We start from the raw sequence: 25,240 nt of genomic DNA, 5'->3' as shown, positions 1-25,240 counted from the left end.
ACAAATATGATTATTATTATTTAATATATTATTTTTTAGTTTTAACTTTTTCTTTTCTACTTTTTTTTTACTCTACCCTGACAACCCGGGAGACTCACCAGCGAGTGTTTCTTGCGCGAGGACATGTCGAACGTCGTCTGGTACAGCACGTCCACAAAGTTCTTCAGGCATGGCACGTTGACCTCGTTTTTCACGGCCTGCGAACGGTTACACACACACACACCCCCACCCACCCCTCGGATCGATAAATCAATCGATAAAAGTTGATTTCGCCCTCAATAAAGTGGGCATCTTTCGATTTCAAGCTTTCGTGACTGCAGGGATTCATCTTCTTGGTTCTTTCGGTAAAGTCACGTAGAAGGGAAATAATAAAATAATAAAACATAATAAAATACAATTCTCACGACGTTCCGCCACAACGCAAGCAGCCGTCCTCAGGTGAAGAACAGGTCCATCGGAAAGACATTCGGACGCTGTCTTTCCGACAGACCTGTTCTTCACCCGAGGACGGCTGCTTGCGTTGTGGCTGAAACGTCGTGAGAATTGTATTTTATTATGTTTTATTTTTATTATTTTATTATTTCCCTTCTAAGTGACTTTACCAAGAAGTTGCTTTAGTATATAAAATAACTAAATAATGAGTAAAGAAACGGGTTTTCTTCATTCATTTTAGATCACGTGGCAAGGTAAGTCTGAACAGTGCGTCACACAGGGACGGCTACCACTGAAACTAAACTATTTTTTATTTCACCAGGACCAGGTAAGGCCCACTGATATTTTTCAGAAGCGACTTGGCCATAAACGATAGCTCAACGAAGTGGCCGACTTATTGCGTGGACATTTATTGCAGTCAAATACTCGAAACGCACATTGATTCGAAATATGGAGGGAAAAACCGGAAGACTCGGAGAACTATCCACACGACCATGGAGAAAAACACGAAACTCAAAATATACAGCAGGTGTCAGGGTCGGGATCGAACCCACGACCTCATGTATAACGGGCGAGGTAGTTAACATCTCCTAGCCACCGTGGTGACAGAATAATGCCCCATCGCAGGTCGCGTGCCGAGTCACCGTGCGTCACACGGGGACGGCTGCCGCTGGGGGTGCCCCCTGGCTAGACAACACAGCAAACATCACCCCCCTACTGGCAGACTGATGCCCCGTCGCAGGCTACGCGGCGGGTGCCATACACCCCCTCTGCCGTGTCGTGCGGTTCTCGTGTCTCGTTGCGGTGAGCAGCAGCAGCACACTCACAGCAGCCACCGGCACCAGGATCTCGACGAAGATGCCGGCCAGGGCGTGCTTGATGTCCTTGTCTTTGACCTCCAGGAAATACTGAGCGCACTCCTGCATCGGCGCCGCACACACGCACGCACACAGGCACGTCGCACGCTTGCGCCGGGCTAGGTGCACTTTGGTTTTTACGCTTTAGCAGAACCTCGTGTGTTGAAGCGTGAAACCACAACATTTACAATTTGTAAATGTTGTGGTTTCACGCTACACTGCCGCTCCGCACGCATACGCGCGCGCGCACGCACACGCGCGCACGCACGCACACGCATGCACGCACACACACACGCACGCACACACACACACACGCGCACACACACACGCGCACACACACACGCACGCACACACACGCGCACACACACGCACACACACGCACACACACGCACACACACACACGCACGCACACACACACGCACACACACGCAGACACGCACACACACGCACACACACACGCACGCACGCACACACACACTCACACGCGCACACACACGCACGCACACACACACACGCACGCACACACACACATGCACACACACGCACGCACACGCACACACACACGTGCCTGCAGAAACTGGAATGAGGCCTCGAACTCCTCCACGGGGTACATCTTGACGCGGAAGAACTTGATGCCCATGATGAGGCTGATGATGCACTGCGACACCTGTGGGGTAGGCTCCTTTTGGCGCAGCTCTTTCAGCTCCGTCACGAACTTCTTGCGTACCGTGTGGAACCTGCGGGTGCAAGGTTGGGGGTGGGTGGGCGGGTTCGGTGGGGGGGTGGTGGGGGGATGGTGGGGGGGTGGAGCAACCGGGGGTTCACTTGCATCCCACTGGGATTTTTGTACACAGTGTTGGTGTACGGTGCTTTTTCTGCAATATTTTGCTGTCTTGTCTTGGATTTTCTGTTTGCACATAGTCACTTTAAGATGTTTTCTTGGTCATGTTTTTGTTTTTTTGTTTGTTGCGGTTGCACCCGATTCAAGAGCCGAATGGCTCACAGGGCTAGACCTTTTTTTCGATTTAAAGCTTTCGTGACTGCAGGGATTCATCTTCTTGGTTCTTTCGGTAAAGTCACGTAAAATGGAAATATTAAAATAATAAAATAAAATATTTTAAATCATTCTTTTATGTTTTCTTTTATTATTTTATTATTTCCATAATAAAATAAAGCATTATAAAATAAAATGTTTATTATGTTTTATTTAATTATTTAATTATTTCCATTCTACGTGACTTTACCGAAAGAACCAAGAAGAAGAGGGCTCTATACCTAATAATTGAAACTTGAAATGAAACTTGAAACTTGAAACCAGCAAACGCGAGTAGGAAACGGGCCAGCCCGTTGATAAGATACAACTGGATGAGTAAATTTTCTGACTGACGTGAACGTGACTTGGCCGCCGCTACCAAACCCAACACCGCGTCAACAACACACGAGACAGAATCTCGTGAAAACGAGAGGAGGCGGTCTTGTGTCCGTTTAATTTTTTCGTCACTTCGATTCTCCGCAAGGACGGGCGACGCAAGTGATCATTTTGAGCGGCGCGTTTTTGAGTCGCACTTTCGCCATCGGACCGTTGACGCATATCTGGAAGAGGTTGGGGTGGGGGGGGGTGGGGGGTTGGGGAGCACCTTGCGGATAAACATCTGGCGGAACGAGCAACACGAGTTGAAAACACGGCCCGAACGTTCATAAGATACACGTCACGGGGACACTTGCAATAACAATAATGATGATGATCTCAACTGATGTGCCACACAGAAGTTGCAAGTTCTCAAAGGGAGAGAACAACTCAGAGGCGCATGGAGCTGGAAGCTAAACTAAACTATTTTTTATTTTACCAGCTAAGGCCCACTGGCCACAAACGATAGCTCGACGAAGTGGCTCATCATCATCATCATCGCGTGGGGATTTGTAGCAGCGGGCAAATACTCTTAAACGCGTGACGTCGGTTCTAAATGTGGAGGGGAAAAACCGGAGGACCCGGAGAAAAATCCACGCGACCACGGGGAGAGAGACACGCAAACTCCAAATATACAGCAGCGGGCGTCATGGTCGGGTTGGAACCCACGACCTCCTGTATTACCAGTGCGAGGTAGTTACAGTGAGGGAAAAAAGTATTTGATCCCCTGCTGATTTTCTACGTTTGCCCACTGACAAAGAAATGATCAGTCTATAATTTTAATGGCAGGTTTATTTGAACAGTGAGAGACAGAATAACAACAACAAAATCCAGAAAAAGCATGTCAAAAATGTTATAAATTGATTTGCATTTTAATGAGGGAAATAAGTATTTGACCCCTCTGCAAAACATGACTTAGAACTTGGTGGCAAAACCCTTGTTGGCAATCACAGAGGTCAGACGATTCTTGTAGTTGGCCACCAGGTTTGCACGCATCTCAGGAGGGATTTTGTCCCACTCCTCTTTGCAGATCTTCTCCAAGTCACTAAGGTTTCGAGGCTGACGTTTGGCAACTCGAACCTTCAGCTCCCTCCACAGATTTTCTATGAGATTAAGGTCTGGAGACTGGCTAGGCCACTCCAGGACCTTAATGTGCTTCTTCTTGAGCCACTCCTTTGTTGCCTTGGCCGTGTGTTTTGGGTCATTGTCATGCTGGAATACCCATCCTCACTGTAACATCTCGCCACGGAGAACCACAGACCATCGGGAAGGCATCAGCCATGTGGCAAGCCGGCGCTACTAACAATGTGTCCAAGTTTATATTCTTAGGTTTTGTCGGTAAAGTCACGTAGGTAAAAACATTAAAAAGTAAAATAAAATAAAAAATAAAAATCACGACGTTTCGGAGGCAACACAAGCCTCCGTCTTCAGGTGGTACCGTCACAGCCACGACAGCTGTATCAAGTAAATGAGAGATTGCAGGAGTTACCACTGCGTTTATATAATGGTTGGAGAAGGTGGTGGGGCAAGGGCCGCATACTTATTATTAATATGGTAAGGTGAGGTTTGAGACTAAGAACAGACTGCATAACAAAGGCTGAGCCTTTGTTATGGAGAGGTGCGGTTTGTGACTCAACCTGTAACAAGAAGGCCACCACTAAAAAAACCTAAGAATATGAATCATTGCAGTCACGAAAGCTTCAAATATAGAATGTGTCCAAGCACTGCGGGTCCTCTGTATATGAAGGCGTTTTCGGCCAATGAATGAGTTCGTACGTGGGAGGAAACCGAAGCACCAGGAGAAAACCCCCACGTGCGAGGGAGCAACGCTCTATCCCACGCAAAAACGAAACATGCGGAGCCCAGAAAGAAATTAACTTTAAACTTGACAATGATGATGATGATGATGACGACAGGCGAATGGGGCGATGGTCACTCACTTGGACTGTGCCAGCACTCCGATGACAGAGACACGACAGAGACACGCAGAGATACACACAGAGAGACACGCAGAGAGACACAGACACACAGAGACACAGACGGACAGAGACACGCAGAGATACACACACAGAGAAACACGCAGAGAGACACAGACACACACAGACAGACACAGACAGAGACACACAGATACAATAACAACAACCACCATTCGCCACTAAGTAACCACTATCACCAACATCATCACCACTACCATCATCACCATGGTCACTCACTTGGACTGTGCCAGCACTCCGATGACCTCTGCATAAAGGTCAGCGATGATGTGCATGTTGCCGATGTTGGGACCCGAATACCTGGGAAGGAGAGAGACGCACACGCACACACACACGCCACCTGTGTGAGTGCAGGACAACACTCACCTACGGAGAATAGAACTTCGCACTGCCCCATTCATTGGCTACCACATTCTGATGAGCTCCCCCCCCCCCCTCCTCCCCCCCTCAACTTGCTTTTAAGGGATTACATCTTGAATCATTGCCTCACTTGATGCAGCTAATCCGGCTGTGACGGTCCCACCTGATGACGGAGACTTGTGTTGCCTCCGAAACGTCGTGATTTTTTATTTTATTTTATTTTTATTAATTTTGATGTTTTACCTACGTGACTTTACCGAAAAAACCTAAGAATATGAAGTGGGTGGGTTTGGATGGTGGGTGGGGCTTGGGTTGGTGCGTTTCCGAGATCCGGTGGCGAACGGCACACCCATCCACCCACCCTGCCCACGGGAAAGAGGTTCGAATACTCACCCTTCCCGGTATTTGAAGTGCTTGAAAGCCAAGTTGACAACTTCATGCACCATTGAGTCCGGCACGGGATGCACTGGAATCTGTAAAATCAAGACACCACGATGCCACCACCACCACCGCCATCGCCGCCATCGCCGCCACCGCCGCCACCACCTCATCGGTCAAAGCTCTCTCCCCACCGCCAGATCTTACAGCTGCTGCACAGGAGACACGCGCAATGAGCACCAAGATCTGCCTCTGACAAAGTCTCCCACCGTCTTGGTTCTTTCGGTAAAGTCATCACGTAGAAGGGAAATAATAAAATAAAAAAAATAAAACATAATAAAATAATTCTCACGACGTTTCGGCCACAACGCAAGCAGCCGTCCTCAGGTGAAGAACAAGTCTGTCGGAAAGACAGCGTCTGAATGAATGAAAAATATTAAATAAATGGGTTCATTCAGACGCTGTTTTCCCGACAGACCTGTTCTTCACCTGAGGACGGTTGCTTGCGTTGTGGCCGAAACGTCGTGAGAATTATTTTATTATGTTTTATTTTTTTTATTTGATTATTTCCCTTCTACGTGACTTTACCGAAAGAACCAAGAAGATGAATCCCTGCAGTCACGGAAGAAGCTTTAAATCGAAAGTCTCCCACCGTCTGGCCTTGAGCTCACAGGGAGCTCCATAATCGTACAGCAGCCCACAGACCTCCGCACAGAAGCTGCGAAGGTTATACCAGAGACACATAGGCTCGCGCCGAGTGGCACACTCACGCGGAGAGCCACAGACTCACGCGGAGACCCGTAGACTCACACAGCGACCCCACGGACTCATACACAGAGCCACAGACTTACACAGAGACACATAGGCTCGCGCCAAGAGGCACGTAAACATCGCCAACGGGGAGAACAACGGCGGCTGTGGGTGGTGCTCGCCACCCCGAGTTCCACCAAACTCCTCCATCGAGCTCCGCCGAGCTGCTCCATGGAGCTCCACCACTGAGCTCCATCAAGCTCCACCACCAAGCTTCACCAAGCTCCAACCAAACTCCTCCTCTGAGCTCCGCCGAGCTGCTCCATGGAGCTCCACCACTGAGCTCCATCAAGCTCCACCGAGCTTCCCCGAGCTCCACAACCGAGTTTCCCCAAGCTCCACCACTGAGCTCCACCACTGAGCTCCACCAAGCTCCACCACCAAGCTCCACCACTGAGCTCCATCAAGCTCCACCACCAAGCTCCACCACTGAGCTCCACCACTGAGCTCCACCACTGAGCTCCACCACGGAGCTCCACCACTGAGCTCCACCACTGAGCTCCACAAAGCTCCACCGAGCTATCCCAAGCTCCACAACCGAGTTTCCCCAAGCTCCACCGAGCTGCTCCACCACTGAGCTCCACCACTGAGCTATCCCAAGCTCCACCACGGAGCTCCACCACCGAGCTCCACCACTGAGCTCCACCACTGAGCTCCTCCACGGAGCTCCACCGATGCCCCTTGGAGCTCCCGCGCGCCGAGCGTCTCACCTGCTTGAGGACCTCGATGAGAGCCAGGCAGAAGATGAAGTCGATGGCCAGGTCCCTCCGCTCGAAGAGGAAGTCTCTGTCCCGGTGCTGCTCGTCCCTGAACACCAAAAATACAAAACGCCAACGGCGGAGATGAGACCGGGGGGGGAGGGGGGGTGGTGAAAATGGGGCGGGGGGCACCCACCCCCTCGTGTGCCATGCCGGCCTGCACAGTTGCTGAAAGGGCACTTGCCCCATCAGTCCGTTAAGGCTACACACGGGTGGACCACAGGGGGTCACAGGACAGACCACCGGGTGTTATGGGTAGACTGACTGAGATGACTTTCAGATGCACCAACTTTCGCACACTAAGACAAAGATCGTGCGTGTGGCCACCCGTACGTGTGTGTGTGTGTGCGTGTGCATGCGCGTGTCCGTCCGTGTGTGTGTGCATGCGCGTGTCCGTCCGTGTGTGTGTGCATGCGCGTGTCCGTCCGTGTGTGTGTGCGTGTGCATGCGCATGTCCGTCCGTGTGTGTGTGCATGCACGTGTGCGTCCGTGTGTGTGTGTGTGCGTGTGTCCATCCGTGTCTGTGCGTGCGTGTGGCCACCCGTACGTGTGTGTGTGTGCGTGTGCATGCGCGTGTCCGTCCGTGTGTGTGTGCGTGTGCATGCGTGTGTCCGTCCGTGTGTGTGTGCGTGTGTCCATCCGTGTCTGTGCGTGCGTGGCCACCCGTACGTGTGTGTGCATGCGTGCATGCGTGCGTGCGTCCGTGTGTGCGTGCGTGCGTGCGTGTGGCCACCAGTACGTGTGTGTGTGCGCGTGTGCATGCGTGTGTCCGTCCGTGTGTGCGTGCGTGTGTCCGTGCGTGCGTGTGTGCGTGCGTGCGCTCGTCCCCACCCTTTGGACTTGGTGCTGGAGCGTGGGCGGTACTCGTGAGACTCGTCGTCCACGCCGTTCTGCCGCTTGAACCAGTCGATGAGCGTGCGCAGCAGGGAGGGCAGGCAGTACTCAGCGACGGCGCTCATGGCGCTCAGCAGCTGAGAGCAAGAGACAAAGAGGGATCCCCCGCCCCGTGAAGCCTTAGCAGGCTCATGGTGGCACGCTTGGCTACGTACGGAGCTAAAGAAGTTCAACATCGCTACAACAAAGACGTAGACAATGATTCCCCCGTGAAGCCTTAGCAGGCTCATGGTGGCACGGCAGAGGTCGCAACCGGGTACCCGATACCCGCACCCTACCCGATACCCGGCTACCCGTACCCGATACCCGTACCCTACCCTATACCCGGCTACCCTACCCGATACCCGTACCCTACCCGATACCCGTACCCTACCCGATACCCGGCTACCCGTACCCGATACCCGTACCCTACCCTATACCCGAACCCTACCCGATACCCGTACCCTACCCGATACCCGTACCCTACCCGATACCCGTACCCATATCCGATACCCGTACCCTACCCGATACCCGTACCCTACCCGATACCCGTACCCTACCCGATACCCGTACCCATACCCTATACCCGTACCCTACCCGATACCCGTACACTACCCTATACCCGTACCCTACCCGATACCCTACCCTATACCCGTACCCTACCCGATACCCGTACCCTACCCGATACCCGTACCCTACCCGATACCCGTACCCTACCCTATACCCGTACCCTACCCGATACCCGTACCCTACCCGATACCCATACCCGATACCCGTACCCTACCCGATACCCGTACCCTACCCGATACCCGATACCCGTACCCAATACCCGTACCCTACCCGAAACCCGGCTACCCGTACCCAATACCCGTACCCTACCCGATACCCGTACCCTACCCGATACCCGTACCCTACCCAATACCCGTACCCTACCCGAAACCCGGCTATCCGTACCCAATACCCGTACCCTACCCAATACCCGTACCCTACCCGATACCCGTACCCTACCCGATACCCGTACCCTACCCGATACCCGTACCCTACCCGATACCCGGCTATCCGTACCCGGCCGGGTACCCGTTTGCGACCCTGGTGCGGCCGGGTACGGGTACGGGTAAGGAAACAAAACCCGTTTGCGACCTCTGTGGCACGGCTGGCTCCGTACGGTGCTAAACAAGTTCAACATCGCTACAACAAAGACTCATCTTCTCGGTTCTTTTGGTAAAGTCACGTAGAATGGAAATAATAAAATAGACCTGGTCTTCACCTGAGGACGGCTGCTTGCGTTGTGGCCGAAACGTCGTGAGAATTATTTTATTATGTTTTATTTTTTATTATTTTATTATTTCCATTCTACGTGACTTTACCGAAAGAACCAAGAAGATGAATCCCCGCAGTCACGAAAGAAGCTTTAAATCGAAAAATACAACAAAGGCGTAGACAATGATTCCCCCGTGTAGCCTGTAACAGACTGTTGGGGCAAGCCAAGCAGCACCTACGAAGGCCGGCACGGCGCACGAGGGGGTGGGGGTGGCCAACACCACACCCGGCCGCCTTTATCTCCCCGGTGGCGATGTTCACACACCGCACCGGGTACTCGTTTGAGGCCGAGTCGACCTAGGGGAGACCCAGAACCGATTCAGATAATCGTCACTTTATTAATGCTAACCCTACTCCCTCCCTTTGATGCTGCTAATCCTGCATAATGCACGGACATATTATGACTTTGAAACCCCCCGCACCACCTCCTACGCATTCCACAAGTAGTGACTAATCCCATATCTGCATTTCCCATAAATATGCTAAATTCCTCTTGATATGCAAATTCCTTTGTCAAGGCGCTCTTCCCCCTCCAACCCAGCAGCTTAAATATACGCTGCCAAGCCTGGTGGTGTTTCATTCAGACGCTGTCTTTCCGACAGACCTGTTCTTCACCTGAGGACGGCTGCTTGCGTTGTAGCCGAAACGTCGTGAGAATTGTATTTTATTATGTTTTATTTTTATTATTTTATTATTTCCCTTCTACGTGACTTTACCGAAAGAACCAAGAAGATGAATCCCTGCAGTCACGAAAGCTTTAAATCGAAATGTTATTATGTTTTATTTTTATTATTTTATTATGTTTTATTTTTATTGTTTTATTATTTCCCTTCTACGTGACTTTACCGAAAGAACCAAGAAGATGATCGTCACTGTTGGTGGCCTTGAGCGGGAATCGAACTCGGGTCGCCGGGTTCGTAACACGGCGCGCTGACGGCTGCACCACCGCTCCCCCACAACAATAACGGGACACAAAGACAAAGATCCCCATGCCGCCTTAACGGACTGCTGGGGCAAGTGCTGTTAGCGAGCAGCACCTATGAAGGCCGGAAAAGCACGCTGGCACACACACAGACACGAACACACAGACACACGCAACACGCATGGACGAAGAAAACTAGGAGGCAACCCAATGTGTAGCCTTTGATCCTGCTGCTGCCCATGCTGATGATGACGCTGCTGATGATGACGCTGCTGATGATGATGGCGGTGCTGCCCATGCTGATGACAGCACTGCTGGTGATGGCGACGCTGCTGGTGATGGCGGTGCTGATGATGATGACGCTGCTGATGACGCTGCTGATGATGATGACACTGATGATGATGACGCTGCTGATGACGACACTGCTGATGATGATGACGCTGCTGATGATGACGCTGATGATGATGACGCTGATGATGATGATGATGATGCTGATGGTGATGCTGCTGCTGATGATGACGCTGCTGATGACGACGCTGCTGATGATGATGACACTGCTGATGATGACGCTGCTGATGATGATGACACTGATGATGATGCTGATGATGATGGCGCTGCTGATGATGCTGCTGATGATGACGCTGTTGGTGATGGCGGTGCTGATAATGACGACACTGCTGATGACGCTGCTGATGATGGCGGTGCTGGTGATGATGGCGCTGCTGATGATGATGACACTGCTGATGACGCTGCTGATGATGATGCTGCTGGTGATGACGGTGCTGCTGATGATGCTGCTGATGATGACGCTGCTGGTGATGACGGCGCTGCTGATGACGCTGCTGGTGATGACGCTGTTGGTGATGGCGGTGCTGATGATGATGACGCTGCTGATGACGACGCTGCTGATGATGACGGTGCTGGTGATGGCGGTGCTGGTGATGGCGGCGCTGCTGATGATGCTGCTGATGATGACGACACTGCTGATGATGACACTGCTGATGACGACGCTACTGATGACGATGACGCTGCTGCTGATGATGAAGCTGCTGATAATGCTGCTGTTGCTGATGCCGATGAAACCAATGCCGATGACACCGATGCTGCTGACGATGATGACGATGATGACGATGACGACGCCGCCAAAGCTGCGTGAAGATGACGAACACCAACCTGATCGAACTGTAGGTCTTCTCCTCTCTGCAGCGACTTTGACAGCAGCCTCTCCTGCACGCGGATAACAGACAGCGGGGTAAGGCACAACCACGTTGCCACATTACAGATCATACCCTGCCCCGCACGCTTTGATCCAACGCATGTCTCAGCTCCTAGCGGTTAACACATCGAGTGAAATTTTACCGGAACACGGGGGGGGGGGTGATGTTTCGGCCAAAGAGTGGTTAGCGAGGTATGGTGCGAAAGAGGTTCAACGTGCATACGTACACAGAGACACACAGACACCCACAGAGACCCACGGAGACCTACAAATTAGGATGGTTGGCTACGTACATACATAGTCTCCCGCGAAGACCCATAGACTCACACAGAGACCCATAGACTCACAGAGAGACCCATAGACTCACAAAGAGACCCATAGACTCACACAGAGACCTATAGACTCACACAGAAACCCACAGACTCACACAGAAACCCATAGACTCCCACAGAGACCCATAGACTCCCACAGAGACCCACAGACTCACACAGAAACCCATAGACTCACACAGAGACCTATAAACTCACACAGAAACCCACAGACTCACACAGAAACCCATAGACTCCCACAGAGACCCACAAACTCACACAGAGACCCATAGACTCACAGAGAGACCCATAGACTCACAAAGAGACCCATAGACTCACAAAGAGACGCATAGACTCACACAGAAACCCATAGACTCACACATAGACCCATAGACTCACAGAAACCCACAGACTCACACAGAAACCCACAGACTCACACAGAAACCCACAGACTCACACAGAAACCCACAGCCTCACACAGAAACTCATAGACTCACACAGAAACCCACAGACTCGCACAGAGACCCACAGACTCAGAGACGCACAGTTTGTTTTCCCCCCCGCACCTTCTATTAGCACGGTTGTCTAGGTATGGTGCGAAAGAAGTTCAACACACGTACTGACCATTGTACTCGGCCATATGACGCTGATCACAGTCAGAGCGATACAAAGATAGAGAAATATCGATCTCAAGATATCCATCTCGAGAGAAATATCTCATAGGCGCTGACATGGAGATAGTTCGAGGGAGATTGATCTCATTAGGCGGTGGCACGGAAATAGCTGAAGGGATACAAAGACTCATCTTCTTGGTTCTTTCGATAAAGTCACGTAGAAGGGAAGTAATAAAATAATAAAAATAAAACATAATAAAATAATTCATTAATAAGGGAAATAATCAAATAATAAAAATAAACATAATAAAATAATTCTCACGACGTTTCGGCCACAACGCAAGCAGCCGTCCTCAGGTGAAGAACAGGTCTGTCGGAAAGACAGCGTCAGAATGAACCCATTTATTTAATATTTTTCATTTATTCAGACGCTGTCTTCTCAACATACCTGATCTTCACCTGAGGACGGCTGCTTGCGTTGTGGCCGAAACGTCGTGAGAATTATTTTATTATGTTAAAATTTTATTATTTTATTATTTCCCTTCTAAAAAATTATTTTATTATGTTTTATTATTATTATTTTATTATTTCCCTTCTACGTGACTTTACCGAAAGAACCAAGAAGATGAATCCCCGCAGTCACGAAAGAAGCTTTAAATCGAAAGGATACAAAGGCTGTCGCACTCGCCATAGGCGAGGCAATGATGGCGCTGATCGTGGCCAGATTGATACATCTAACTCAGTGCAGGTCCTCATAAAGCTGTGTAACAAAACACGTTTTTGTTTTGTTCCTGGGTAGTAAGTGTTATTTCCTAATTGCTTATGCCTCAAAAGTACAGAAAGTGTCCATTATTATAACCCACAAACGTTGAATTTCGATTTAAAGCTTTCGTGACTGCAGGGATTCATCTTCTTGGTTCTTTCGGTAAAGTCACGTAGAAGGAAAATAATAAAATAATAAAAATAAAACATTATAAAATAATTCTCACTAAACCACAAACGTTGCTTTTCTGACCAGGACAGTGATATGTTGAAATGTTCCTATTTTCAATGAGAAAACGTGGTGTGCATTTGTGTCATTCCTCCACGTAAAGTCCTGGTCACAAAAGCAAAGTTTGTGGTGCATAATAGCCATTTTCTATACTTAGGAATAACCAATTTAAAAATAACACTACCCAGGGACAAAAATCGTGTGACATCGTGGAATCAGTGACAAGGAGATAGCGAGATGGACAGAGCCAGAGAGGTACAGAGCGATACAGAGAGAGACAGAGACGTCCATGCATACGATGGTGCACGTCCCACATTATAGTTCGAGATATCAATCTCACAGCAGAGGTCGCAACCGGGTACCCGATACCCGTACCCTACCCGATACCCGGCTACCCGTACCCGTACGGGTACGGGTAGGCCGTGAGTCACTGGTGAGTCACCGTTTGTCACTCATTTCCCAACGTTTTGTCTCTTCTCACGATTCAAGTTCCTAGAATCAACCCACCCGCGCCTGCAACATGGCTTCATCCCAGAGGTCGCAATCAGGTACCCGATACCCGGCTACCCGTACCCGACCGGGTACGGGTAGCCGTTTGTGACCCTGGTGCGGCCGGGTACGGGTAGGCCGTGAGTCACTGGTGAGTCACCGTTTGTCACTCATTTCCCAACGTCTTGTCTCTTCTCACAATTCAAGTTCCTAGAATCAACCCACCCGCGCCTGCAACACGGCTTCATCCCAGAGGTCGCAATCGGGTACCCGATACCCGTACCCTACCCGATACCCGGCCGGGTACGGGTAGGGTACGGGTACGGCCGGGTACGGGTACCCGTTTGCGACCCTGGTGCGGCCGGGAACGGGTAAGGAATCAAAACCCGTGTGCGACCTCTGGTTCACAGGCAAGTGGTCAGGGGCTATCCGGAGGGTCACTCACCATGGGCTCGGCCATGATGATGCTGATCTTGCGCTCGGCATGCTGCGTGAACTCGGCAAAGAGACTCTTGAGCACAAACTCCCCGGGCTTGACGCTGGGGTCAACCCCCACGGGCACCGCCATCGCCGCCATCATCGCGTTCATCGTCCACCACCTCGTTGTTCTCCTCGTCGCCGCCGCTGCTGCTGGTTCTGTAGCCCCAGCGGCTGCGGCTGATGCGCTCGCCGCTGCTGCTGTGCCGTCGTCACGTCCGGGACTCCGCGGGGGACGTCGAAGGCTCCGTCTGGGAGTGGCCGCTCCGGCGGAAGCAGCGCTCGAAGAACTGCCGGAGGCTGCGGAGAGAAAGCGATTTAACGTCGTTGTTGTGATTGTTGTTGTTGTTGTCGTTGTTGTTGACTTCACCGAAAGAACCAAAGAGGATGTTCTTCTTGGTTCTTTCGGTAAAGTCACGTGGAAGGGAAATGATAAAATAATAAAAATATTAAACAATAAAATACAATTCTCACGACGTTTCGGCCACGACGCAAGCAGCCGTCCTCAGGCGAAGAACAGGTGTGTCGGAAAGACAGCGTCTGAAAGGGCACCACCAAGCTTGGCTTAAATATACGCTGCCAAGCCTCACGCTCTGCAGAACAGGGCAGGGAACAAAGCCCACACACTCTTGCACACTCACTGGATCACTTGTAACGCTTAGCCACGTCAGCTGAAGAACGTAGCTCGGTGGGAAAACCGCGTCGTGAGCGTACGTGCTACACGTTCCGCTTTACAGCGGTGTGCGGGTTATAAAGCGTTCCCTAACTGAAAAACCGTGTTGCAGCGAAGACGCGTTGTAGTGCGAACCCCGCCGCGCGTTAAGCGAGGACTTGCCGTTGTGCCCCGGGGCACAAAACTTAAAGTTAGTTCCGTCGCCCCCGAAAACATTTAGACAAATATTGTTGTTATTTCTGCCAGGAACCTCCTGGTTATGCCAGCCCACAGGGGATTATTGCGTTTGTCGTGCAGGGAGGGGCTGGGTGGGGAAGGGCTGGGTGGGGAGGGGCTTGGTGGGGTGGGTGGGGCTGGGTGGGGAAGGGAGGGAGGGAGGGGCTGGGTGGGGGGTGGGAGGGGTGGAGCTGGGAGGGGAGGGGCTGGTCACCCCGTGGTGCCCTTACAAAACTCAACGTTTCACCTACTCACGCCGGCTTGTGCCCGCCCTCACAGTCGGGCATATTTGCGGAATACACCACGCCGCCGTTGACCCTGCAGGCCATTGACCGAGCAACCCAACGTTCCCACCAGCTCCCTCCGCAGGACAATGTGTTTTCTGCGTTGTTGTCGATGTATTTAAACGCGGCGCTGAGGACCGTAATCGTTCCGCGGGATCTCTCCTTCCTTACCGGACGTTCGCATAATCCGGGGAGAACACGGCCACAGTCGGCGAATGAATGGGAACGCCTCACCCCGCTACGTCAACACCGTACTAGCCCGCGGGTCAATCAAGTTGCACATTACGCCAGACGTAAACCTGACTCCTCGGCTGCCACCCCTGGAACCGTGTCAACAAAAAATTAACCCGTAAAAACAAAGTTTTTCACTATAAATCCTTTATATGCGTGGCGGCTAGAGTCCTCTCGTCCTCTGGCTTGAGATGGCTGCTACCTATGGGTCAGATGATTGCCTGCCACCATTAGGCAAATTGGTAATTAAATATAATTTATTTTTTCCTAAAAAGTGTAAAATTTTGGAAAAAAAATTTCACAAAAATAAATTGTCACGCACAACGAGTCTGTGTGCAAAATGTCAGCTCGATTGGATCACGGGAAGTGGGTTAAAAAACGACCGAAAGATTTGCACGGTCGTAAGCGCGCAAGCAAGCAAGCAAGTGCACTTAATATAAAGGATTTAAAAACGAGCATAACCTCGTGAAAAACGAGAACCGGCATTGTCCGTTGATTTATTTCTCCATTTACATTCTCCACAAAGACGACGACCGGCGAATCGTTATTTTTGAGTCACGCGTTCAACTAAACTAAACTACTTTTTAATTTTAAATCCTTTATATTAAGTTCACTTGCTTGCTTGCTTGCGCACTTACGACCGTGCAAATCTTTCGGTCGTTTTTTAACCCACTTCCCGTGATCCAATCGAGCTGACATTTTGCACACAGACTCGTTGTGCGTGACAATTTATCTTCGTGAAATTTTTTGCAAAATTTTGCACTTTTTAGGATTTTTTTTTTCATATTTAATTTAAAATACCAATGTGATGAAAATGAAACTCTTACTCAAGAAAAAACAGAAATGAATAATAAAATAAAACCGATGCCACGCATATAAAGGATTTATAGTGAAAAACTTTGTTTTTACGGGTTAATTTTTACCAGGTAAGGCCCCGCTGAGGTACGTAGCTGTTTTTCCGTAGCGACATGGCTATCACGAATGATAGCCGGACGAAGTGGGTTATCACATCGCGTGGAAACGTATAGCAGCAAACAAATACTCTGAACGCGTCGATTCTAAATGTAAGCGGGGAAAAACCGTAAAGGCCCGGAGAAAAATCCACGCGACCACGGGGAAAGAGAGAGAGACACACAAACTTCAAATATACAGCAGCAGGCGTCAGGGTTGGGGTCGAACACTCGACCTCCTGTATACCAGGCGAGGTAGTTAACATCTCACCACCACGGCACCCACTATAAGAGAAGGTGGGGGGGCGGGGGGTGTTCCTTGCGGATACAGATCTGACGGAAACGAGCAACACGAGTAGGAAACACGGACCTAGTGTAACTTAGAGACTCGCAATAATAATGATGATGATGATGTCAAACTAACGGTGCCGCACAAGAGAGGGGACCACACAGAAGAGCTGGGTGGCATCGTCCACGCTACCAGCATTTGCCCAAACTCTGCGGCCCTCTGTATATTAAAAACCCTTTCACCGTTTGCGAGATGTTGCAAGTTTTTGGGCGGTGTGGGTGTTGTCCCGTTCACCGCCGAATCTCGGCGTAGCAGCGCCGTTGATTTTTTAAAGACGTCGTTACTCGCCGCAGAGAACCGTAGAGACGCGACCACCGCCACTCTACGATAGCCGGCGCCGAAACTGTGCCACGCGCTCTCCTCTCTCTCGTTCGTACAGCTCTGTGGGAGACTCGGGTAGGTCTTCCGATCGGAAGACGTACCGATGTGAAGTTTAAATAAAATAATAAAAATAAAACATAATAAAATAATTATCACGACGTTTCGGCCACAACGCAAGCAGCCGTCCTCAGGTGAAGAACAGGGCTGTCGGAAAGACAGCGTCTGAATGGTCATTGTTGTTATTATTGATCGCCGAGACTCAGGACCCCCTTTCCGACAGACCTGTTCTCCACCTGAGGAAGGCTTCTTTGCGTCGTGGCCGAAACGTCGTGAGAATTATTTTATTATGTTTTATTTTTATTATTTTATTATTTCCCTTCTACGTGGTGACTTTACCGAAAGAACCAAAAAGATGAATCCCTGCAGTCACGAAAGAAGCTTTAAATCGAAAGACACCGTACTTGTATTTAAGGGCTTGACTCTTGGATTTTTCCTCACTTGATGCAGTAAATTTTTGCTGTGACCGTCCCTCCTGATGACGGAGACTTGTGTTGCCTTCGAAACGTCGTGATTTATTATTTGATTTTATTTCCATTATTACTTTTATTAACTTCTAATTTTATTTTTTACCTACGTGACTTTACCGGAAAAAAACCTGAGATTAGCTGAAAAGTTATTAATTGGGGCCTTACCTGTTAAAATTAAAGAGAGTTTAATTCTTTTTTTAGTCACCCACTGTGCTAGGCTGCTGCCACCTCTGGATTGTAAAGTTTATCTTGCACTGGGGAAGCAAGCGTGCACACACACACAAGATAAAGGCTCGCTTTTTGGGCTGGTTGGCAGCTTGTAAAAACCTGAAATTCCAGAATATTTTTTTTGCTGCTGCTGCTGCCGGAATCCAGATTCCTCGTCCAGGACCCAACAAAGCAAAGAAGACAGAGACAAAGATCCCCCGTGTAGCCTTGAACAGACTGTAGGGGCAAGTGCTGTTAGCGAGTAGCACCTATGAAGGCCGGAACGGTACACTCTTTCGTGGCCATATTTACACACCGCGTTTGAGGCTGAGTCGACCTAGGGGAGGCCCAGGACCGGTTCAGATATTCGTCGCCGGTGTTGGCCGCGAGCGGCTTGCCGCGTTCGTAGCGCTAACCGCTGCACCACCACTCCACCAAAGACAAAGATCCCCCGTATAGCCTTAACAGACTGCAGGGTCAAGTGCTGTTAGCGAGCGCCTAACACACAGACAAAGATCCCCCGTATAGCCTTAACAGACTGCAGGGCCAAGTGCTGTTAGCAAACGCGCCTAACACACATACAAAGATCCCCCATATAGCCTTGACAGACTGCAGGGGCAAGTGCTGTTAGCGAGCGCCTAACACACAGACAAAGATCACCCGTATAGCCTTGACAGACTGCAGGGGCAAGTGCTGTTAGCGAGCGCCTGACACACAGACAAAGATCCCCCGAATAGCCTTAACAGACTGCAGGGGCAAGTGCGGTTAACGAGCACCTAACACACAGACAAAGATCCCCCGTATAGCCTCAACAGACTGCAGGGGCAAGTGCTGTTAGCAAGCACCTATGAAGGCCACTCCACCATCACCGTGTGCACACACAACCATGGGAGGGAAGGGCAGGCTGGCGAGACGGGGCAATTCGTGCACGACCTTTGGATGCTCAAAACCGCTGGGAATGCACCACAATGATGACCTTCTGCAAAGAAAAAATGGGGTGGGGGCTTTTTTGCGCGTGGTCCAAGTCAAACAGGGCTCAATGCATCAGTGACCATCGTCACTGATCTATCCGCTGCTGGCTGAAGGCCTTGACCTCCTGCATACAGGGCGAGGTGGTTAACATTTCGCCAGCCACCGCCCCCCCCACCCTCCACTCACATGTTTGATTTAGAAAAAATTAAACCGTAAAAACAAAGTTTTTCACTATAAATCCTTTATATGCGTGGCATCGGTTTAATTTTATTATTAATTTCTGTTTTTCTTGAGTAAGAGTTTCAATGATGACCTTCTGCAAAGAAAAAATGGGGGGGGGGGCTTTTTTGCGCGTGGTCCAAGTCAAACAGGGCTCAATGCATCAGTGACCATCGTCACTGATCTATCCGCTGCTGGCTGAAGGCCTTGACCTCCTGCATACAGGGCGAGGTGGTTAACATTTCGCCAGCCACCGCCCCCCCCACCCTCCACTCACATGTTTGATTTAGAAAAAATTAACCCGTAAAAACAAAGTTTTTCACTATAAATCCTTTATATGCGTGGCATCGGTTTAATTTTATTATTAATTTCTGTTTTTCTTGAGTAAGAGTTTCATTTTTATCACATTGGTATTTGAAATTAAATATAAAAAAAAACATTTCCAAAAAAGTGGAAAATTTTGGAAAAAAAATGTTTTCACCAAAATAAATTGTCACGCACAACGAGTCTGTGTGCAAAATGTCAGCTCGATTGGATCACGGGAAGTGGGTTAAAAAACGACCAAAAGATTTGCACGGTCGTAAGCGCGCAAGCAAGCAAGCAAGTGAACTTAATATAAAGGATTTAAAAAGTGGAGGCATGGCCCCTCCTGCAATAGAGCCCGAACAACTGAGGATGACTTCCCTAGAAGAGTAATAAATTAATGAAACATTTTAGACGTGTTAATATTTATTGTGCGTGTGACATCGGGTACCCTAAGCCACCAACTGCGTCATGTCTGCACGTACGTATGTATGTAGAACTTCTTTTGCACCGTACGTAGCCAACAGCGCTAATCTGTGGGTCTCTGTGTGTGTGTGTTGAACTTCTTTTGCACCATACGTAGCTAACAGCGCTAATCTGTGGGTCTCTGTGTGTGTGTTGAACTTCTTTCGCACCATACATAGCTAACAGTGCTAATCTGTGGGTCTCTGTGTGTGTGTGTTGAACTTCTTTTGCACCGTACGTAGCCAACAGCACTAATCTGTGGGTCTCTGTGTGTGTGTTGAACTTCTTTTGCACCATACGTAGCCAACAGCACTAATCTGTGGGTCTCTGTGTGTGTATGTAGAACTTCTTTTGCACCATACGTAGCCAACAGCGCTAATCTGTGGGTCTGTGTGTGTGTTGAACTTCTTTTGCACCATATGTAGCCAACAGTGCTAATCTGTGGGTCTCTGTGTGTGTGTGTTGAACTTCTTTTGCACCATACATAGCCAACAGCGCTAATCTGTGGGTCTCTGTGTGTGTGTAGAACTTCTTTTGCACCATACATAGCCAACAGCGCTAATCTGTGGGTCTCTGTGTGTGTGTTGAACTTCTTTTGCACCGTACGTAGCCAACAGCGCTAATCTGGGGGTCTCTGTGTGTGTGTGTTGAACTTCTTTTGCACCATACGTAGCCAACAGCGCTAATCTGTGGGTCTCTGTGTGTGTGTAGAACTTCTTTTGCACCATACATAACTAGCAGTGCTAATCTGTGGGTCTCTGTGTGTGTGTAGAACTTCTTTTGCACCATACATAGCCAACAGTGCTAATCTGTGGGTCTGTGTGTGTGTTGAACTTCTTTTGCACCATACGTAGCCAACAGCGCTAATCTGTGGGTTTCTGTGTATGTAGAACTTCTTTTGCACCATACGTAGCTAACAGTGCTAATCTGTGGGTCTCTGTGTATGTAGAACTTCTTTTGCACCATACGTAGCTAACAGCGCTAATCTGTGGGTCTCTGTGTGTGTGTTGAACTTCTTTCGCACCATACGTAGCTAACAGTGCTAATCTGTGGGTCTCTGTGTGTGTGTTGAACTTCTTTCGCACCATACGTAGCTAACAGTGCTAATCTGTGGGTCTCTGTGTGTGTGTTGAACTTCTTTCGCACCATACGTAGCTAACAGTGCTAATCTGTGGGTCTCTGTGTGTGTGTTAAACTTCTTTTGCACCATACGTAGCTAACAGTGCTAATCTGCGGGTCTCTGTGTGTGTGTTGAACTTCTTTTGCACCATACGTAACTAACAGTGCTAATCTGTGGGTCTCTGTGTGTGTGTTAAACTTCTTTTGCACCATACGTAGCCAACAGCGCTAATCTGTGGGTCTCTGTGTGTGTGTAGAACTTCTTTTGCACCATACGTAGCCAACAGTGCTAATCTGTGGGTCTCTGTGTGTGTGTAGAACTTCTTTTGCACCATACGTAGCCAACAGTGCTAATCTGTGGGTCTCTGTGTGTGTGTTAAACTTCTTTTGCACCATACGTAGCCAACCGCGCTGATCTGTGGGTCTCTGTGTGTGTGTAGAACTTCTTTCGCACCATACATAACTAGCAGTGCTAATCTGGGGGTCTCTGTGTGTGTGTTGAACTTCTTTTGCACCATACATAACTAGCAGTGCTAATCTGTGGGTCTCTGTGTGTGTGTGTATGTTGAACTTCTTTCGCACCGTACGTAGCTAACAGCGCTAATCTGTGGGTCTCTGTGTGTCTGCCTGGAACTTCTTTCGCACCGTACGTAGCCAACCGCGCTGATCGGAGGTGCGACCAAACGTACAAACCCCGTCCCGACCCCGGTTAGTCGAACCCGAGCCCTCAAGCGTCACCGCTGCATTGCCACGGGGCTGGCTGGCTGGCTGGCGGGGCGAGGGGGGGCGAGGGGGGGGAAAGCGTCATTTGATGTCGCTGCGTAACATTCACGGGCGAGTATAAAGCCGGCTTGTGAGAGATTTTTTTTTACGATCCGCACGAGAAAACCCTGTGGACGCACGCAACGGAGAACGACGGCCGGCGAACAATGTTCCGGCCTGTAAGCCCCCCCCCTCACCCCTCTCACGGTGGTGGCGGCACAACCACCAACCCCGACCTCTCCCCACACACCAGAGTTGACATCACCGGCTCTGAACCCTCCTCAAGGTGCCGGGGCTCGCCGGCTCGCCAGGGGAGTTGTGACTAAGCGGGGGGGGCAGCCGGGATTTACCAGCAAGATCGGGAACCAGGGCAGTCGTTCCCCCCAACCACCACCCCACACCGGGCGAATCGGGGTGACCGGCCCCGGGCCCCTCACTTTGGGGGGTGCGGGGCGAGGGGGGAGGGCGGTTGCCCGAGGCCCCCTAGCGCTTCAACGTCACGGAGTCAGATGAAATATTTTCCGCTTTGGTTTGAAGGCGCTGGTGGTGGTGGTTGTGGGGGGCACCCCCCCCCCCCCCCGCCGGGTACGGGTGAGTAACCGTTTGTCACTCATTTCGGGTAGGGTACGGGTACCCGTTTGCGACCCTGGTGCGGCCGGGTACGGGTACGGGTAAGGAATCAAAACCCTTTTGCGACCTCTGGAACGCGGCCTTTTCATGGCGGGCGTCCGAAACCTGGCCTCGAACTCAGGCCTCACGGCACGGCCAACTCAGAGGCTCCATCGCGGCCAATTGTGTGTCCCCCTGAGCCCTCCTGCCAAACCCGAAGCCCCCCCCCCGTCCACCCCCCACCCCGCTCCTACCCTAACCGGCCCGCACCCCAACCCGGCTCTCATCACAAACAATGTTTACCTTCAACAACAAACAAAGATCCCCCGTGTATCCCACACAGGCTGTCGAGGCAAGTGCAGTCAGCAAGGGCAGCACGGTGCAGGAGAGGCTGGCCTGGCCAGTAACCGCTAATCGACCCATTAAAGACAAAGATCCCCTTAACGCATTGAGCGGAGATCAAACCCTGGCAGAGGTCGCAACCGGATACCCGATACCCGTACCCTACCCGATACCCGGCTAACCGTACCCGGCCGGGTACGGGTACCCATTTGCGACCCTGGTGCAGCCCGGTACGGGTAAGGAATCAAAACCCGTTTGCGACCTCTGAACCCTGGTCACCCGGATTCGTAGTGCAGCACGCTTACAGCTACACTAAACACCGTTCCCCATGTACAAAGATACAGATTCTCCCCCCGTATAGCCCGAACAGACTGTAGGGGCAAGTGCTGTTAGCGAGCGTCTATGAAGGCCGGCACGGCACACGAGGGGGTGGGTGGCCAGCACCACGCCAGACCGCACCAGGTACTCATTTGAGGCCGAGTCGACCTACGGGAGGCCCAGGACCGGTTCAGATATTTCGTCACCGGTGTTGGGCGCGAGCGGGAATCGAATTCAGGTCACCGGCTTCATTACGCAGCACCGTAACCCCTAACCGCTCCCACATATACAAAGACAAAGATCCCCCGTATAGCCTTAACAGACTGTAGGGGCAAGTGCTGTTAGCGAGCACCTATGAAGGCCGGCACGGCACACGAGGGGGTGGGTGGCCAGCACCACGCCCGGCCGCCTTTGTCTCCCTAGCGGCGATGTTTACACACCGCACCAGGTACTCATTTTAGGCTGAGTCGACCTAGGAAATCGTCACTGGTGTTGGTCGTGAGCGGGAATCGAACTCGGGTCGCCGGGTTCATTACGCAGCACCGTAACCCCTAACCGCTCCCACATATACAAAGACAAAGATCCCCCGTATAGCCTTAACAGACTGTAGGGGCAAGTGCTGTTAGCGAGCACCTATGAAGGCCGGCACGGCACACGAGGGGGTGGGTGGCCAGCACCACGCCCGGCCGCCTTTGTCTCCCTAGCGGCGATGTTTACACACCGCACCAGGTACTCATTTTAGGCTGAGTCGACCTAGGAAATCGTCACTGGTGTTGGTCGTGAGCGGGAATCGAACTCGGGTCGCCGGGTTCATTGCGCAGCGCGCTAACCGCTGCACTACCGCTCCCCGCTCCCATATACAAACACACACACACACATGCACGTACACACACACCGAGCCAAATCCCCACCACCACCGCCACCCAAACTTCTCACCAAACAAGAACGATCGTGCCCTCCTGCTTTTCGCGGCAATGCCGGCGATACGGACATCATCCTTGCCGACGCCGGTGCCCTCATCAGTTGCCGCCACCGTCACCGCCGTGTTCAGGTTTGATGGGCAGCTCTCTCTGCGGCGTACGACTCCTTTGAGCTCCACGCTGGCCACGGGCTCCGGTTGCCCCGGGCCGTCCAGCGACCCGCCGAACCCCTTGGAGAAGAACACCCGCTTCACCGCGGCCATGCTGTCGCCAAATCGTCTTTCCCCGGTTTTTACTTTTTGTTTTATCACCGGATCGTCTTCGGATTCACAGTCTCGTTATCGCCTCTCTTGGGTTTTCGCCGGGTTTGCCGTTGCTCGGCATTCCTTTCCAGCTCTCCGCTCCGCTCTCTCCCTCCCTCGCTCGCTCACTCACTCCCCCTCTACCCTGACGATGACGGTAAAAATTCCAGCGGGCCAAGATCTGGCCAACAATTCGGGCGACGCTTTCGCCCCAAAGCGAGAACGCGTGCCGCTATAAGCCACCTTTCGGAGGAGACGCTGCCAAATTTTTCGGCTCGCTCCGAGCCAAGCTCCCACGGGGAAGACTGCAAAGCCGGTTGGCGACGATTAATATCCTTCTTCTTCTTGATTGTTGTTGTTGGTGGTGGTGGTGGTGAAAGTTTTGTTGGGCTGACAGGAAGCCATGCGGCCACGCGACCAGCCGCCCCAGCAAACTTTCTCCCGTTGCCAAAGGGAGGCTTTTCATCCAAGCATGTGCCACTAGCCGGGTGCTACCACTACGAGCGTTGTAAGAAGGGTTTTTTTTCCCCCAAACACTGTGTGGAGCGGGGGGCGGGGGGGTGGAAAAGTGGTTCGTGCCACTTTCCAAAACTTCGTAGGGGTGTTGGGGTTGACATTCCGGATGATGCGTGTGATTTACAAGACTATGTTGAATCATCTCTAAAGAATAAATGTTCGTGGCTGAAATACATTTTTTTGTATTTTACTTGTTTTTTACTTGTTTTCAACATTGTGTGGGGCGGGGGAGGATGGAAAAGTGGTTCGTGCCACTTTCCAAAACTTCGTAGGGGTGTTGGGGTTGACATTCCGGATGAATGTGGTGATGCGTGTGATTTACAAGGCTATGTTGAATCTTATCTAAAGAATAAATGTTCGTGGCTAAATTTTTTTTATTTTACTTGTTTTTAACGCAACTAAGTAGCAGGTGCAGTCAAGGTCAAAGC

At 50.8% G+C, this 25,240-nt stretch overlaps 1 protein-coding gene across 1 annotated transcript in view; it reads right to left on the bottom strand.

Annotated features, from left to right (window-relative positions):
• LOC144950936 (protein furry homolog-like) overlaps nucleotides 1–24,471 on the bottom strand; it is a 131,255-nt gene extending 106,784 nt beyond the window's left edge. Inside the window, exons 1-10 of the mRNA XM_078881117.1 lie at nucleotides 24,011–24,471; nucleotides 14,176–14,507; nucleotides 11,286–11,339; nucleotides 7,829–7,968; nucleotides 6,950–7,046; nucleotides 5,445–5,524; nucleotides 4,911–4,991; nucleotides 1,858–2,026; nucleotides 1,260–1,352; nucleotides 99–197 (exon numbers count right to left, since the gene is read on the bottom strand). Coding sequence (XP_078737243.1) covers nucleotides 99–197; nucleotides 1,260–1,352; nucleotides 1,858–2,026; nucleotides 4,911–4,991; nucleotides 5,445–5,524; nucleotides 6,950–7,046; nucleotides 7,829–7,968; nucleotides 11,286–11,339; nucleotides 14,176–14,507; nucleotides 24,011–24,257 — 1,392 coding nt within the window. The 5' untranslated portion in view covers nucleotides 24,258–24,471. The remainder of the gene's footprint in view (nucleotides 1–98; nucleotides 198–1,259; nucleotides 1,353–1,857; nucleotides 2,027–4,910; nucleotides 4,992–5,444; nucleotides 5,525–6,949; nucleotides 7,047–7,828; nucleotides 7,969–11,285; nucleotides 11,340–14,175; nucleotides 14,508–24,010) is intronic.
• Between the last annotated feature and the right edge of the window lie 769 nt (nucleotides 24,472–25,240).

The sequence above is a fragment of the Lampetra fluviatilis genome, chromosome 60 (genome assembly GCF_964198595.1).
Source record: "Lampetra fluviatilis chromosome 60, kcLamFluv1.1, whole genome shotgun sequence".
Taxonomy (NCBI): Eukaryota; Metazoa; Chordata; class Hyperoartia; order Petromyzontiformes; family Petromyzontidae; genus Lampetra; species Lampetra fluviatilis.
Note: the sequence above shows the minus strand (reverse complement) of the source record. Positions and strands in the feature narration are given on the sequence as shown.